This window comes from Aspergillus candidus (assembly GCF_002847045.1).
Source record: "Aspergillus candidus strain CBS 102.13 unplaced genomic scaffold BDW47scaffold_3, whole genome shotgun sequence".
NCBI lineage: Eukaryota > Fungi > Ascomycota > Eurotiomycetes > Eurotiales > Aspergillaceae > Aspergillus > Aspergillus candidus.
In genome coordinates, this window is record NW_020194008.1 from 899,453 (window position 1) to 916,279 (window position 16,827).

Genomic DNA, 16,827 nt, shown 5'->3' on the forward strand with positions numbered 1-16,827 from the left:
CGTGGATAACTGTTAGTTGATAGTGTTCCTTGACCATCCTTTGCGTACACTGTCTGGGTAATAGAAATGAAACTCTATTTGAATTATTTTAATGTAGCAAGGACGGAGTATACTGAGTAAAGTGCCCCTCCACTCCGCCTTCGTCACCGCCATCACCACTCCAACATCGCTTCATCATCACCACCGTCTACCTCAGTGTCATCGCACCCCAACAGCAAAATGGCGCCCGTCACATTAAGCACAGTAGACAGTCCGTCATCACCACTCTATTAAATACCCCGTGCCAACTAACATCCCGTGCAGCCGAGCTCAAAGACATCATCCAACACCTCTTCGAGATCCAATCCGCCGTCCACGGCTACCTAGGCCCAGAAACCCAACAAGAACTCGTCCGGAAGATGTACCTCCCTCCTCACCCAACCCATCCTTTTATTTATACTCACTGAACTAGCAAAAACCTCACCGTCGCCCTCTCCACCCTCTCCAACGACACGCGCGAGAACAACCAGCAGCATACAGATCAAGAAGCATCCTCAACAGACCCCCCCGTCAGCACGATCCAATTACCGCCAGAGATCATCGACTACGTGGACGCAGCACGAAACCCAGACATCTACACGCGCGAGTTCGTCGAGCTCGTCCAGCGCGGCAATCAGGACCTGAAAGGGAAGCAGGAGGCGTTCCGGGGATTTCGGGATGTGCTGGCGCGGGAGATGCGCAGTGCGATGCCGGAGTGTCGTGGGGAGGTTGACCGGGTGATTACGGCGACGGGGGGGGAGACCCAGTAATTCACCCACTGGACGGTCTGCAACTTTTGATTTTGTCTGGTCTACTGGAGGTACGGTGTAGATTTTCTTTCTTTTTTCTTTTCTTTATGTTTCCTTTCGATTCGTTTCCTTTTTTTTCTTTTTTTCACCCCCTCTTAATCAAAGGATATTATTGGGGGCCGGGAGTTTACGAGGGACGACTACTATGTGCTATGTGGGTATTGGTTATATATATTTTGGCGTGGGATAAGCAAATGACAGGATTTTGGTGGGGGGGCTTGAGGAGACATTGGATGGCTTTAGCATTGACATGGGCGTCTGGGTCAAATGGGAATTTTTATTTTCATTATTTTATTTAATTTGTGTAGTATTTCTTTCTCTCTCGTCAGCTTTACAAAGTCCTTGTTCTAACACGAGAAGTCTGTCCATCAAGACCAGACAAAAAAAAACAACACAATCACAAGAAATCAAACCCCAAGAATGTGACAGATGAACAAGACCTCGGAAATGTTTACCGCCAGAAGCCCGTGCACATCCATCACAACCTGTCTCCATCTCCAGAGCTTTTTTACCTCCCGACCCGCCCCATAAGCATGATAGTCAAGAAGTAAGGCTAGAGAGGAAGGCTGAGGGGCATCTCACCCAATAAAGAACCGACGGATTCACCGCTGCTGCATCTGTCACCCGTCCAGCAATCACACAGCCTGTCTGTCTGCCTGTCACACCAGGTTTAGTTCAGTTCACCCCCGTGGGCAGTGCAAGATACCACCATTTCATTGTCGGGATTTGGAGCTTGCTGCGGTGCGATCATACCATATGCTACCGTACTGCTCATGGACCCTCGGGACGAGAAAGAATAGGGGGAGATTGGATCATGAATTAATTAAAGAAATCCATCGGAGTGGTCTTGGACTCCGACCATTCCCTAATCCAGACTGGTCTTGATTCCAACCAAACCAAGAGTCAAATCCGTTGCATCCTTCGGGCGGGGGTGAGGAACACGTGTGGATACTTGGATATTGGATAGTCAAGGAGGTGTGCACGTGTAGGGTTGATGTCATGTAAGGGATGTCGATCTTCGGGGACCATCTTGACCTTCAAAACAGCTAGGAGATGGGGGTCGTAAATAGTACGAGTATCACTATTTGCATAGTTTATGGAGATTCCGCGAGGATTAGAATATCATAAATTAACCAATTAATTAAATAGATAGTAATGACATTGAATCAATCCTTCAGGATTCTATGGAAGATATAATACCCTTATTTGGTGGATTTCGTGCAGCATCCGTGCTGAATCGTGCTGAATACACTTTGCTGTTAAATGGGAATTTGATTAGCATAGTGGAAAGCCTTTCCATCAATCCAGGCCGGCTGGCCCAATGGCAAGGCGCTTGACTACGAATCAAGAGATTGCAGGTTCGACCCCTGCGTCGGTCAATATTTTTTTTCTTTTCAATCTCGATCCTGTTGTGATAATTTTTATCATATTTTATTTTTATCTCTGGTTATTGAGATTGATATTAGGTCTGGTTGAAATAGAAATGTGCAATCAATCAAGTAGTCCTCCCTTGCCAGAGGGCAAGCTGTATCAGTGACAGGTCAGTCAAGGTCAGTGAGGCTCTGTCCAAGCAAGGATTCCCAATCATCTCGATCCCCAAATATATCCCATCGCCAGCCTCCTTACTGCAGCCCAGACTCGACGACTCGACAACTTCCTCGATCTATATCTCCAATCATCTCCCCAGTCCATCCGCTTCGTTGCCGTCACCACACCATCATCATCGACTGGACGGACCAACTCCCCATGCAGACTAATTCCTTGGTGCGGTCGGCGGGCAAAGGGATCCGACACTCGACCAGTCACTGCCAGCAGGGCCAGTCTGTCAGCCGGTTTCTCCGCTGGGTGATTTAGTCCCGATCTATCTCAATCGGGACTAACATGAAATCCTTCGAGGCAGGCAGCAATGCCTGTCTGTCTGTCGGTTTGGTTTGTCGGCTCAGGCCTCAACCCTGGTCTGCCAGCATCTCGGCAGCCTCACAGCCGCAGCCCAGCCAGCGCGCTCAGCCTAATGAGAGGTGACGATGAAGTCATCTGTCTCTGTTTCCTTTTCCCCTCGGGGGGTTGCCCCGTGTGCCCCGCGGGACTTTTCTTTCATTTTCCTTTTGAAATCTTTATTGGTTTGTTTTATTTGTTTTGTGCTTTTTTATGTCATTTAATGTGTTCTTCTTTTTGCCCCATTCTCGACATAATATGCCAAAGTAACTACGGACTATCCTGGTGCGACATTTTCTTCCTCGGCGGAGCGACCCGATTGTCATACGAGTTCTCGCAAGTCAGAAAATGGACGAGTTCACCGTATCTCCCACCTCCATGGACCAGTGTCCCCTCAGTTGACCAACAATGGGAAACCAACCAACCAGAAAGCTGGATTGCTGGAGTGACCTGCAGTTGGCAAATCCCCAGGAAAACCCCGGAAAGTTTTTATTTTTTTTTTCTCGTGGGGACGGCCGAGAGAGGGAGACAAAAGTGGAGGCGCGACCTGCGACTGGCTCCGTAGTGAACCGTGTTTGTGTTCTGGGTGGGTCAGCGTCTAGTCCAGCAGGGAACTGGCAAGTTCAAGGAGGGGAGGGAGGATCTCTCTTTAACTTTTGGATCCTCCCCTTTGACACGGCAGGGGCAGTTGGGAAGAGAATTCAGAGTCTCCATGGTTCATGGGTTGATGGCGGACAGGAACCGCTCCTTATACAGTCTAGGGGCTTTTTATCATTCGATTGATTTAAATATGTCGAGGTAATTATAGATTTGGACACAGGATGATACTTGTCCTACCTGGCAATCCAACGTCGGTGGATCGTATTCTCCTTGGTCTGTGTCAGATTTGGATTCTTTGTTGGATCTCAGATGAGAAGCGAGGATGGAGATTATATTAATTAATTCGAATTATAAATATAAATATCAAGATCAGTAATAACGAACTCCGTTAGACATGATTAATCTGGGCAATGATATTAATAAATCCCAGAGGGTAATCAAATAATAAAACCATCGTCATTATAATTATAATTAGTATTAGTATTATTATCCTGGCCCGAATTCTGACTCGTTCATCCTTTTCGTGACTTTTGCTTCTCCAGGATTTCCGCCCCAACTCACTTCACAGCCTCTTTTCTTTTCTCTTTCTCTCTCGCTGTCTTTCTCACTTCTTTCACTTCTTTCCTCTCTCCTCTTCTCCTCTTTCCGTCATCCGCTTTTATCTTCCCTTTGATTCCTCTTCATACTACTGATCCTCACCGAGTCTATCTATCTATCCAACTCCACGCTCTTCACTCTCCAATTCTCCAATACTCCAATACTCCACCCCCCTATAATTACCACTATGTCATATTCAACCACCACTACTATACCGTACTGAAAATACACCACTACAACAGTTATATACCGACACATATCTCGACACTCCGACTGCCACCACAACTGCTACACTACGCGATAACCATGAATCCCTTCCCCCCATCCGCTCAAGATCGCGTCGCTTAATCCGTCATGGCCAACCCGACCAATAATGCCCCCGGCAACGGCATTACCGGGGGGTACGATGGCGGAGAACTCGGCATGAAGATCGCCATCGCGACTATGGCCGGCATCACTTGGTACAACGCCATGGAACTGATCATCCTCGTCTTCGTCACCTTCAGCCAATATCGCGGCCTCTACTTCTGGAGTCTCCTCGTCACGTCCTCGCTTGGCCTCTTGCCCTACTCAGTCGGCTTCCTCCTCAAGTTTTTCAAACTCATCGAATCTCAAGTCTGGCTCCCCGTCACCCTCCTCACTATCGGCTGGTGGTGCATGGTCACCGGCCAGTCCGTCGTCCTGTACTCTCGTCTGCACCTGGTTATGCCTACGCGGCGCATTCTCCGCCCCGTCCTCGCCATGATCATCATCGACGCCATCATCTTCCACTTCCCCACTACCGTCCTCACCTACGGCACCAACATGGTCCCGGAGCCTAGGCGCTCCCACTACACCACCGGCTACAACATCATGGAGAAGATTCAAATGACCGGCTTCTGCATCCAGGAGTTCATTCTCTCGGGCCTCTACATCTGGGAGACCACGCGCATGCTGCGTTTCGACCCGGACAAAGGCAAGCGCAAGATCATGTACCAGCTCGTCATCATCAACTTCATCATCATCGCCATGGACGTCGCCCTGCTGGCCGTCGAGTTCAAAAACCAATACATCATGGAGACCATGATCAAGGGTGTCGTCTACAGCGTCAAGCTTAAGCTCGAGTTCGCCGTCCTCGGTAAGCTCGTCATCCTCGTCCGCAGCCGCATCTGGAAAGCCGAATCCATCACCCAGCACCCCTGCGACTTCCCCGACTTCGTCGACGCCACGCGCGTCACCTCCGACATGACCCACGCCGCCCCCACCACCCGCCGTCGCTCCCACCCCTGGATGGACCAGGACGACATGTCCATCGCCATCTTCGAGCACAGCACCACCACCAACGACCATGAGAGTGGTCTTTCCGAACGCTCCCACTCAGAGAGCAGCAGTAGCCAGACCCGGATGAACCATCCCTCCTACCCATGCGATCTAAATCCGATTGACTATGCCTATCCACTCGGTGAGCAGAAGTGCATGCCATCGAAGGACTCGAGTGAGAGTCCTGCATGATTTTTTTGCTCTTTTTTATTTCATCCTTTTGATTCTCTTGCAATACCCATACCCGTTTGTTTGTTTTTTTTCCCTTCCACTTTATTCATACTCCGACGAGTCACGAGCCACGATCATGTCATGTACATCAGAGATTCACCTGCAGCTACACTCCACCTCGTTCCCAGACAGTCCTGTCAGGACACCTACAGGTCGAGCGACACAGGCCCATCCCACAGCAGCAAGAGGACACAAGAGAAATATGTGCTTGTGCAGATATGGTACATTGTGATCAACTGCTGGTGGAGTGTGCTGCAGGACATAATACCAACTACATACTACTACATAAATATAACCAAGATAATAATAAATACTTGAATGAATGAACGATAAGAAAGTCAATACATGTAGATGGGTATCTAATTTCTGATACCACACATCTCGTTCGATAAGATGATACTTCACATCTCACACACACACACTCACTCACTCACTCAAAGTCCACATGATTATGCAATTCCTCTTCTCTTCCCTCGTCTGACCTAACGTTGACCAATACAGTGCCCCCAAGATGTCACACTATCTGACAACCGCCCTTTCACTAGCAATGGAGCTCCGCTGCTATTGCTTTTTTCCCCAGCTGAAAGAAATGTTTTCTACAAGGAGGGTGAAACTTACAGGGACCACGATCTAATCTCATTTCTCCTCTGCTACCTTCCCAAAGCTCCACAGAGATAAGAGGGCCTATCAAAAAGCGACCAAGAGGTCCAGTATCGGAGGTGTCGACGTCAGTACCTTCGCATCTTCCAGTCAATGCCCGCAAGTCATCTTTGAAATAGATACAGCCGTGCTTCGGAAACGGTATGGTAGTCAACCTAGTCTCCATATCGACAATCTAGGCACCCAGCTTTAGTTTCGCTTCTCGCGGCCACTCGTTCCACACAGAGCCAAGACTAGTCCCTAGAGCCTTCTCTGTAATGATAACTCCGCTCCAACCAGATTGTTCGTTGCATCGGATCGGACTCGGACGCGGGTTTACTCTCAAGGCATGCTGGCCCAGCCACCCAGCTAATCGCCCCGACTAGGCGAGTGCGTCTGGCGTTGCTCTAACAACTTTATACTAATATTGATATCTGTAAGTATCACATAGGTTATTTCAGTAATGTATTGTTGTGCTTTTTATTCTGATTATTATAACTAGATTGGAGGTATGGGCACTGGCTCTTGAATTTGATAGGATGTAGGAAGATACTATATCAACCACTGCACCAAAATGCGGAAATGCATTTCAGGAGGGCCTGACGTGACTGATATCCCCAGCATAAGATAATGCCCGAATGAGTATCCAGGGGGGCTTTTTTGTCCACAGCCCACGCGAGAGGTCATACTAAATAATGAGTTGGTAAATCAGGGTTTTGGTGATCCCTGTGGATAGGATCAGATAAGTGTGTTTGGAACGTTTTGTCCAGGAGCTTGTGGAAGTGAGACCAATCGGCCAACGTCTGCTGACTTGTGGTGTTTTCTCAAATAAATTATTGTCTCGAATCTCCACGTTTCCTTGCAGTCTTGCAACTGGACGCAAATTTTCATAACTTCGGAATTTATCAATATCATGAGATTGTGACCGTTTTCATCGGTCCTGGAGGCCTTTCGTGACGATCGTGCTGGTGGCGCCAGTATGGCAGAGTTTTTTTATTCCTTTATAATCCCTGTGTGATTTATATGGGTGTTCTGACTGAATATAGCCTGAGTAAGAATACTCAGGTTGCATAGGAGCATCACCATAAACCACATGCTCGCGGGCTATTAGCAAAATACAAGAAGGCAGCGCTTGGATAGGATCACGAACGGAATTTCCTCCACAGCTAACAGTCGCAGGATGTATTACAGCTTGGGAGAATCGTAGCATGCATTCCGGCGTACCTATTTCCCAATCAATGGCAGTGATTCTGGCGTTGCCGGCAAGAGCGGCTAACGGGCGCTTCGTGCGTGAAGCATGTAGGTCGATGGTATTTGGTGTGGAACGAATAAACACACGGCTACAAAAGACACCATAACGCTTTTCTGCTTTGTAAGTAACCTTATATCCGGTGCGGCGAGGGATCAGTCTCATCCGGGAGATTCTTCTTGAGTATGACACGACGGCCTGGGGTGGGAGACTTCAAGCAATCTTCTGGATTGAATTCTCCCGCGGTACGAATTAGGCGGCCTGGTAGGAGAATGGTATCATCTGACAAACGCTTATTTTCAAGAGCCTGGATACGTAAGGCTTCTCGTTGAGCTGGGTTGGTGGTGGGTAGAAGGACGCGGTCAGGAAGCCCACGCACACACTCTATAGCTGCAGCTAGAGCTTCTTCCTACGTGACATGGCTAGTGGAAAGCGCCACTGTGAGGTCGCTGTGGTGATCGTGGAGGTGATCGGCCACTCGGCGCAGGACCATGCTTAGAGGGAATTTCTCAGGCAAATCCATATTGAAAGCCTATCTCACGGGTGAAGGTCAGGAGATACAGTGGCATAAAAGACGTGTGAAGATAATGACCCCTCGGCTATAAAAGATACCATGACACTTTTGTCCTTTGTAGATAACCTTATATTCAGTGCAACGAAATGTTTGAAAAATGGTATGAAGAGAGAAGTACCGGGGAGGAGGAAGAAAGGAAGAGAAAATGAATCAGTCTATTTACTTAGTATTGAATGATGCCATGTTTCCTCCTCACAGAACAAAGCCCTAATCTCTGATACTCAATCTAAGTTCTCAAGCCTTGTCAAGCAACACGGCTTTTTGTATGAGTATTGCCAAGTCAAAATATTGGGACCTGTCACTTGCACTATGCTGTATACACATCACTGTTCCACATTTTACGGTGATCATCAAGCGAAAGGCTGTGCAGACGGCGTAACGTTTCGTGGCCTGCGATCATCACAAGAAGTGACTTGCGGGGTATACTCGAGCACAAGGCTGTATTCAACTCGACTAAATAAGACATAACACTGCCACGCCAAAGGGGAGAAATGGACAACTTTTCCTCGGCTGTTTCCAACAGATTTTCCTTGTGCCTTTCAGGTATTTCAACACTCGCTTCTCTTTCTCGCGGAGCTTATGTATTAATGGACTACAGAACTGTCAGAGAGTACAATATGCCTGCAATTGACACTGTATACAACAAAAGCCCTTCAGTTTTACTCTCTCGTGAGTTAGAGGCCGGAGACCGTGGTGCTGCTCAAGATCTGTACGGCCTTGGAGTGCGTATCTTTTTCTACCTCCAATCTGTCGCCATGGCAATTTACAGCAGCAGCGACAACAACAACAACAGCAGTATTGCAAAGGGAATGAAAGTAGCCATCGGGTCGATCACACTCTCCATCCTTGCCTCGTGGTTCGTCTTCGCCGCCCGACGTCGCTTCAGTCCCAGCGAAGCGATCGCCGTTCTTTTGCTCCTGCAGGGGCTGTCGTTCCCAGCCAAAACAATGTTGCTAGCTCCAGAGAATATAGTGAGCGATGCATTCGGGACTCTCTTATTCCTAGTCGGCGAGCAGGCAACCTGGGTCGCGCTTATATGGATGTTTGCCGATCTCGTCGACACGCTCCACCCCCTACAGACAGAGAATGTGTTCTGTTTCTTCTTCGCCAAGGTATCCATTGATGGCTGGTTTCGGTACCTTATGCTGGTATTCTGTGTCGTCAGTGCGATGAGCTCGCTGTTTATTGCGTATAAGATTTTACGTATCTTGAAAATCGCCTGGCATTGCCACAGGCAGGGCCGAACGGAAGTCAATGAACGTGAAAACGAGATGATTAACCATATCACTGGTAATGGGATATGGGATTTGCAACCGGGTCTCAGGGTTCTCCGCTGGATAGCGCTGGTCGTTTTTGTTGCTTCCGTCGAGCTGACTCTGCGATGGAACCACCTGTCGCCATCGAGGGACCTCTGGTCTCCAGGACAGCTGATCCCATTAGTCACGGGAATCATTGCCTTTGTTGACAGCTGCCTCGTTGCAGGGCAGCAGGTAGCTTCCAGTGGCATCGCTAAGAAGACTGTCGCTCTTATTCTTCAGCCCTTGATCCAGGCCGTTCGGGTAGGGAAGGCGTGACTGGACCATGTTCGGCGTCCACTGCTTTCCCAAGAAGTAGACCGGAGACCCAACTCTTAGGTCTGCATTTCGTTTGAACATGAGCGCTTGATTTTGAGGAAGTATAGTAAGACAGCTTTTGTTAGCTTTAAAATTGAGACCCTTAATATTAACTCTCCTGTTCAGCCTTAAAGCACTTAGACTTGTATGTTAGCAAAGGACACTACTGCCATATCTAATTAGATAATTACTTTCAATAATCATGTACACTGACTTGGGATATCTATTATATATGCAGATCTGGCGCGGAGAAAAACCCACTTCTGACACAAGGATGGAGGCTGCTATCAAGAATGACGCGAAGCTCGTGATTACATACTACTTATATCTGGTTGGGGGGCGGCAAGAAAAGGCGATAGACGAATTAATCAATAGTAGACCAGTACGACAGTCTTCCGGGGTGGATGAAGTGTTAACCCCGGGCACTGTGGGATCTGTGGAAGATGATGGGTGATGGCGAGGAGATGAGATATTCGTGGGAGGATATGGATGAGATGGACGAGGGGGTGTATTGTGGGCCGTGATGATACTAGTAATCAGGCGCTACACCTTATAATCCTAAAAAAATATAGATAGATAGATATAAAAAGAAAAACATACAACAGCTGGGCATCGCATGTATCACCCACCATACTACTAACCGGCCGGCGTGTGGTTTACGTGCAGTCAGTAGTCAGGTGGGTGCCTTCAAAGAGAAGAGTGCGAGCTGGTGCGTAATCTTGGAACTCGCGCGACTAGCATCAGTACACTTTAATCTGGGTGCTATTATATACACACTCAGACTTGGTCTGATATCCCCTTTCCTGGTATTAGAGATCCACACAATCAATGAACCATCTAGTGTCATTGGCCTTTCGTCCCTCCTTATCAACCAGTCAGACGCCTTGACATATACACTTTGCTTACTGCTTACTATCCACATTAGGCAGCAGTACTATCTTACAACAAAAGCAAAGAAAGACAAACAGATATACATTAGTTAAATTAGCAAGTTAAACTTTCTGACTCGGAAAATTATACATTAAATGGGCCAAAACAGGCCGCCCAGAGCGGCCGGGCGGGAGCGAGCGGTACTGCCCGCCCGGTGGGCTCAGATGGACGGGCTGCGGGCGCCTTTCCCCCTCCCACGGGCTGGCTAAGCTCTAGCCACCGGCCCACAGTGGGTTAGGCTGTGGGCCCCAATCACACACATGAATGAGATGGTAAGCTACTGTAGTCTGGATTCGAAGTGTCACCTTACCACACTGCTTTGTATGGCATCTCAGACATACTATAAGCCGAACGATATAATCCCGTTACTAAGTCTACTCATGTGACAAAATGGTTCTCCACAGTTTCCAACAATCCAACAATGGAGTTGATTACTACATAAGGAGTCGGGCACTATTTAACTAGAACCCCAGTGCTGCAAATTGCGACACCTTGCTTCCTCAAACCAATGCCACAGTCCAAGTCAACTTCTTTCTCAATGTTTCTCAGGCTCATTCTCGCCCTGTCGAGTGTTTCGCTCTCAGTGGCCAAACCCGCTGCAAACTTCAATGCATCGGCTTCAACTCTCACATCCCTGGGCTGCGATGCTGCTTGCCAGCGAGCCTTTAACGAGGGACGAAAGCAGGACGTCGAGATGTTCGGCACGGATTTTGATTTCGACTTTTATGCCACTGCTCGCAACTTCTCATCGTCAAAGCCCGGTGACCTCCTCAAGTTCCAACCCCTGAACGGTTCATCCCTAAGTGTGGTTTATGGGCTTACCGCCTATCGATACCAGTATACCTCCGTCAGCTTGAATGGAACCAAGGTGCCTGCGACCGGATTTATTGCAATCCCATACACTTCGGCTCGCCAGGATGAGAAATATCCTGTCATTGCCTATGCCCACGGCTCCATCGGCATTTTCGCGGGATGTCCGCCTTCTACGACCTCTGCACTATACGACTACGACACCTGGAGTATTCTCGCTCATAACGGATATGCCATCATTGCCCCAGACTACGCGGGACTTGGGAACAACTATATCGAGCACGAATACAGTAGCTTCCCGGCCCATGCCAATGATCTCTACTACGGCATGGTTGCTGCTCGCAAAATCTTTCCAAACACCTTCACCGACGACTGGGCAAGTGTTGGCCACTCCCAGGGAGGGGGAGCTGTCTGGAAGCTATCTGAGAGTCCCCTGATCAAGTCTGGAGCCGCAGCCGGTAACTACGTGGGAAGCGTTGCCATAGCGCCAGGTTCGAGACTTTACGACTTGATCCTTCTGACGGCGGAGACAATCTTCCCCCGGTCCGACTATAACACTTACTATATCACATATATATTCTTATGGTTGTCGACTACCCTTCGACGTGCCATTCCCTCGGCGGATATGTCAGTCTTCTCGCAAAAGCTCTTGCAACGAGCTAAGATCGCGGACCTCACGCAATCCTGCAACGATGGGGCCCTGACCCTTGGACTCGGGCTCTCTCCCAAGGAAATAATTACCAGCACAGCCGCGCTCAAAAACAGCACAGACTTCTCCACCTGGCAGAAATGGAATTCTCCGGCCATGGGATCCAAAGCAGAGCAACCTCTTTTAATCGTTCAGGGGTTGGCAGATACCACTATCTTGCCTCGGATCACCATCGACGCCTACAATGACACCTGTGGATTTGGTAATGAGGTGTATCTGAATTTGTATCCAGGCATCGACCACGGTGATGTGATCACGGCTAGTTCCCCCGACTGGATGCGTTTTCTGCGTGAGCGTTTCGAGGGCAAGAGCACAAGTGGTGGATGCAAGAAGACTGTTTCTGGCCCGTTTGATGTTGCTCACATGGCCAAGCTGAATCAGTCGACTATCATACTAGATCTTTGATTTAAGTAGTCTATATCTAGTCACAGACGACTATCTACTGCTTATATCAACATATCAAACTCAGATGTCTTATTCCTTATAGTAAGACGGCTTGCAGCAATTTAATACATAACATGGGCTAGAGTGAAAGTCACCTTGGAATGGAAATCACCAACAGATACTAATGTTTATTGATATTATCGCCGCTGCATGCCTCCCCCGCCGACGAGTTGAGCACCAGATCCACTCCCTCACCGTTTCTTGACCCGCATGATGCCCGGCTTAAGCGACCCCGCCTGGCTAGAGAAAAAACATAAGTCTTTAGGATGCCGTACTCGTCCATAACCAGCGCGCGTTTTGCAGCCGTGCTGACGGTGCAGAAGATGGCCGCGCCGATACGCTGAGCCAGTTGAACGGCCACCTGGATCAGAACCAACAGGCCTTTCTCGAGACGGGCTATTCCCATGATGCAATGATATGCCATCACAGAGGGAATAAATACTCTCCTACTAAACTCCCTCAAGGCACGTATGAACTCACTGCGACTTCCCGGGGGTTTGGGTACAATAATAGTCTGCTGTCCTGTTCTCAACACCAAGAAAGCTCAAAGTTGCCTGATAGCCCTGTGGTTATACCCACCGTCCAATGAATGTTTGCACGGCAGGTCTCTCTGTCTAATAGGATACTGAGAAGAATTAGCACTCGGCTACAAAAGATATCATGACAATGCGCTGATTCTCGAGCGGGAAAGCAAAATATATGAATATAGGAGATTACTTGATGAGATCTAGACATTTTCAAATCCCCTCCTGAAGAACTGAAGACAGAACAGTGGCCCTGACTAATCCCAACAACCAAAGCATGTTGATATCAAGATATAATATATCAAAAAGAAAAAGAAGGAAAACAAAAACATACAACAGCCGGGATTCGCATGTGGTCACCCACCATACTACTAACCGGCCGGCGTGTGGCTTAAGTACGGCTGAGCGGACGGGAAGCCCTGTTCTCCACACCCTATGGTCGTATGTACCTATTCCTTCTAATGAATGATTCATATAGGGTGCTAGACGAAAGACCTGGATGATTAAAACTGCATTTTTGTCTTCTGATATCATGGTAGGAGTAGAGGTGGTCTACGAAGCAATATTTAACAGACCTGGTATGGGATTATCGTATTTAGGTATTATAATAAGACAGCCACTATATGCTCACTCTAGAGACTCTAGACGTTGCCCTATAGATCTACACATCTATACTATATGCTATAGAACCTATACAATCACCTATACTCACTCCATAGACACCATCCAGATACTTGATAGAAAGATTGGCATGACTGCACTCGGCGAGGCAGATAGCTGATATCAAACAAATGTCAAATTAAGTAGACCTGGTAAACTAAGTAGACCTGGTATGGAAGTAAATTATTATATCTACACCATGTCCGTCATCCCGCACCAGCCCTACTATCAGTCGACATTATCACATCTCTATGTCATGGAATGTCACGAAATAGCCATTCCGCAAAGAGTGACGACATCTAGGTCACCATCCTTCTCATTACGCTTTTCGAAACTTACCAACCCCCTATATAAAACCAGCTCCCCTCTAGTCCAATGCCTCAAACAACCATCTTCCCTCCCATCAACCCCAACACAAAACCAACCCCAATGTCATCATCAAAACCCAGCCAGTCATCCTGGCTCTACCTGCCCGCAGAGATCCGGAACATGATTCTGGAAGCTGTCCTGCAGACAGGTGGTCGCGTGACTGGCCTCGCCGTAGTATCTAAGGAGTGGCAGGCGATGATCGAGCCGCGCAACTTCGCCCGCATCAAGCTCACAGCGCCCCGCCTCGCCGAGTTTAGCTCAATGGTCCAGCGCAATCGATCTTCTGTACACTACATATGGCTCTGCTTGGAACTCCAAGAATATGATTGCGCCAAGTGTGCGCCTCACCGTGTAGGCGGTATAGGGCTCAGCAAGGCAGACAATACCATGCTTATCACAGCATTGCAGGATCTGTTCTCAACTCTCAGCACGTGGGAGTCAAATGGAAACTTGCTGCTTGATATCAGTGTTCACTCTCCCAGCGACGCGGAGCACTGGTTCAAATATCTGACTTTCAAACCTGATATTCCTATCCCATCTGATCAGCATGATCTGGATCTATGCACACAGCAGAAGCAACAGTCAATTCTAGCCAGCCCCAATAATCACAAGCATGGCTGGATTGCCGGGAAACCGATTTCCACTCCATCCACATGTGCCATCCTCAAAGTCTTCGACGAACTCATGGGTGCAGACGCATTTCCCAACGGCGAGCAGCAAAACGAGTGGTGGGGGCAACTGCCATTAGTCCCAGCCGTCACAGGCGTCCTTCTACGCCAACAGACCCGCCGACGGTGGAAGCCGACTGCACTAGCACAGATGTTTGCCCGTCTTCCCAATCTCCAGGAGATCCACTACGAGCCTTGGCGGCAGTGGTATGATGTTGAGCAGAATTGGATAGATCTATGTGGGTGCTCCTACATCATTTGATCACTCTATATCTACCATCCATGTATATTTCTTATCACTGACTCATCTTCAACGCAGACTTCCGACTCCTCTTCGAATCACTCACCACAAGCACCAACCTACAAAGACTCACACTCTTTGAAAACTCCAACAAACAGTACGCACTACCTTTTTCCAGACTCCTCGGCGACGGCTGCTCGCTTATCCGGATCCCCAACGCAGAAGTCAGCCGAGCAGTCGCCAAACTCAGCCTCCAGCTCGAGCACCTCTCGGCATCATTCACTGTAGATGCGAGCTATTTCCTCGATGCTTGCGAGCTTTCTTGGAAGTGGCCCCGCTTGACTTCAGTTGCACTGACTTCACGACTGCTCACGCCCAGTGCGAGCCCACTTAAGCTCGACAACATGCTCCAGACAGCGGCAGGAGTAGCCCTGCGAATGCCAAAACTGAGATCCATGGAGATATGGAATGGGCGAGAGGGGCTGGCTATGCTTTTTAGATACCAGCTAGTCGGGGCAGAGCAGCCTGCTGTGCTCACCTGGAGAGGAACGTGGGAGTTCGCCCTGCGATCCCCTGTGGTCGAGGCTTGGGAAGCCGTAGCGCTGAGGCAGTGTGGTTACGGAGCTATTATTGTCGGGGAGTTGCTGGATGCCGGTATTGCTGAGTCTCAGGGTGATGCGATCCATCATCTGAAGTGTTTAGTTCCTGTAATCCGGCCTGTTTCGTTGCAGCAGATTCGGATGGAGCATAGGATTCGTGAGGGGACATAACTTATAGTTAAGTTTTTCTGTCAATGAACAATTGCTGTCTCTCGCTTCTTGGGCTGGACTTGTGCGAAACATGGCATGTAACTGGAGAATACGGGAAGTTGTGGAGGGTCGTGAAACGGTCAATGAGTGATGGTTTTTGATGGTTCTTGAAACGATCAAACAGATTGAATTACATGGAGAATCAAGATTGAATTTGTGGAAAAAAAACTTAAAGATCAGGTCTGTGACCGATTGTCTTTACTATTCCAAAAACCTTCTTTCAGCCTTCAGTGGAATCCCCCTTATAAAACACAAAAACGAGCCCCCTACTTCCGCCCAGCGAGCATGCCGCCAGCTTTCTGTCGTACCAGGGCTAGTTAACACCGCCTGGGCGGCCGCCATTGGATAGGGCCACACTGGCGCCATAGATGGCAAGGGGGCGTTCTAGGAGATGTGGGTAGGGAGCTGCCAGCTGGGGGACCAAAGGCACCGGCTGCGAGCATGGAGGCCCACCTGCGAGAGAAGACCTCTGCCCCTATAGATGTGAGTGATCAGTAGACTGCATTAAAATTGTGATAGATAATGCCTTGCAAACGACCATCTTGCCAGGGCCAGAAATTTGTAGTTCCAAATTTAGAAGGGCTGTGAGTGCCGTGTCCTATCATGTCTGCACCTTGCTTGCTCGCACATATAATCCATGATTTGGAATATTCGGTAGATAGATAAAGTTGCGTCAGGTTCCTACTTCCGGGGATCGTATCGACGCTCTTTAGCCCAGATGATGGCTTCGCTGTGTACATATCTGTGTTGATGATTCTGAGGGTAAAGTGCTAAGCGAGAAGCCACAAGCCATAAGCTAAAACCCAAAGACCTGGTCTATAGTATATAGCATATATACCTTAAGTAGTGAAAACCGGGTAGGACAGTCCAATATTGATAAATCTGAAGTATGAAAAGTTAGAATAGTTGCAGAAGGTGAGAAGAATCAAATACAACGTACACCTTGCGTGGGAAAGACCACAAGTCCCCTGGCTATGGCTGATTGTATTCACTCTTCTATGTATGTAAATCACTGACTCATATTCACTAGTGGCATAGGTATCCCTCTAGGTAGGCTTATATGGAGACTTGGTGAATAAGATGGTGCCATTCTGTGCCC

General features: G+C 48.4%; 7 protein-coding genes and 1 non-coding gene across 8 annotated transcripts; 7 read left to right on the forward strand and 1 right to left on the reverse strand.

Annotated features, from left to right (window-relative positions):
* The first annotated feature begins 148 nt into the window (after positions 1-148).
* On the forward strand, positions 149-1,090 carry nut2 (mediator complex subunit NUT2). Its single transcript, XM_024820784.1, has 3 exons — positions 149-250; positions 304-400; positions 452-1,090. The coding sequence occupies exons 1-3, from the start codon at positions 220-222 to the stop codon at positions 786-788; spliced, it is 465 nt and encodes a 154-aa protein (XP_024676039.1). The 5' UTR covers positions 149-219; the 3' UTR covers positions 789-1,090.
* A 1,044-nt stretch (positions 1,091-2,134) lies between these two features.
* On the forward strand, positions 2,135-2,206 carry BDW47DRAFT_t11. The gene has a single exon. It is a non-coding gene; the product is annotated as a tRNA-Arg (tRNA).
* Positions 2,207-2,329: 123 nt separating this feature from the next.
* BDW47DRAFT_99005 (uncharacterized protein) lies at positions 2,330-3,734 on the forward strand. Its single transcript, XM_024820785.1, has one exon. It carries the CDS (start codon positions 2,734-2,736, stop codon positions 3,325-3,327), a length of 594 nt encoding a protein of 197 aa, XP_024676040.1. The 5' UTR covers positions 2,330-2,733; the 3' UTR covers positions 3,328-3,734.
* A 216-nt stretch (positions 3,735-3,950) lies between these two features.
* On the forward strand, positions 3,951-5,755 carry BDW47DRAFT_99007 (uncharacterized protein). Its single transcript, XM_024820786.1, has one exon. The coding sequence runs from the start codon at positions 4,314-4,316 to the stop codon at positions 5,448-5,450; it is 1,137 nt and encodes a 378-aa protein (XP_024676041.1). The 5' UTR covers positions 3,951-4,313; the 3' UTR covers positions 5,451-5,755.
* A 2,951-nt stretch (positions 5,756-8,706) lies between these two features.
* Positions 8,707-9,525, forward strand: BDW47DRAFT_122459 (uncharacterized protein; the record flags this gene model as incomplete). Its single annotated transcript, XM_024815839.1, has 1 exon — positions 8,707-9,525. One exon carries the CDS (start codon positions 8,707-8,709, stop codon positions 9,523-9,525), a length of 819 nt encoding a protein of 272 aa, XP_024676042.1.
* Positions 9,526-11,032: 1,507 nt separating this feature from the next.
* BDW47DRAFT_115195 (alpha/beta hydrolase family protein) lies at positions 11,033-12,418 on the forward strand (the record flags this gene model as incomplete). Its single annotated transcript, XM_024814769.1, has 1 exon — positions 11,033-12,418. The coding sequence occupies one exon, from the start codon at positions 11,033-11,035 to the stop codon at positions 12,416-12,418; it is 1,386 nt and encodes a 461-aa protein (XP_024676043.1).
* A 230-nt stretch (positions 12,419-12,648) lies between these two features.
* BDW47DRAFT_122461 (uncharacterized protein) lies at positions 12,649-12,863 on the reverse strand (the record flags this gene model as incomplete). The annotated part of the gene is made up of 2 exons (XM_024815840.1): positions 12,649-12,697; positions 12,733-12,863. The coding sequence occupies 2 exons, from the start codon at positions 12,861-12,863 to the stop codon at positions 12,649-12,651; spliced, it is 180 nt and encodes a 59-aa protein (XP_024676044.1).
* Positions 12,864-14,130: 1,267 nt separating this feature from the next.
* Positions 14,131-15,689, forward strand: BDW47DRAFT_115196 (uncharacterized protein; the record flags this gene model as incomplete). The annotated part of the gene is made up of 2 exons (XM_024814770.1): positions 14,131-14,917; positions 14,998-15,689. 2 exons carry the CDS (start codon positions 14,131-14,133, stop codon positions 15,687-15,689), a joined length of 1,479 nt encoding a protein of 492 aa, XP_024676045.1.
* Positions 15,690-16,827: the final 1,138 nt, after the last annotated feature.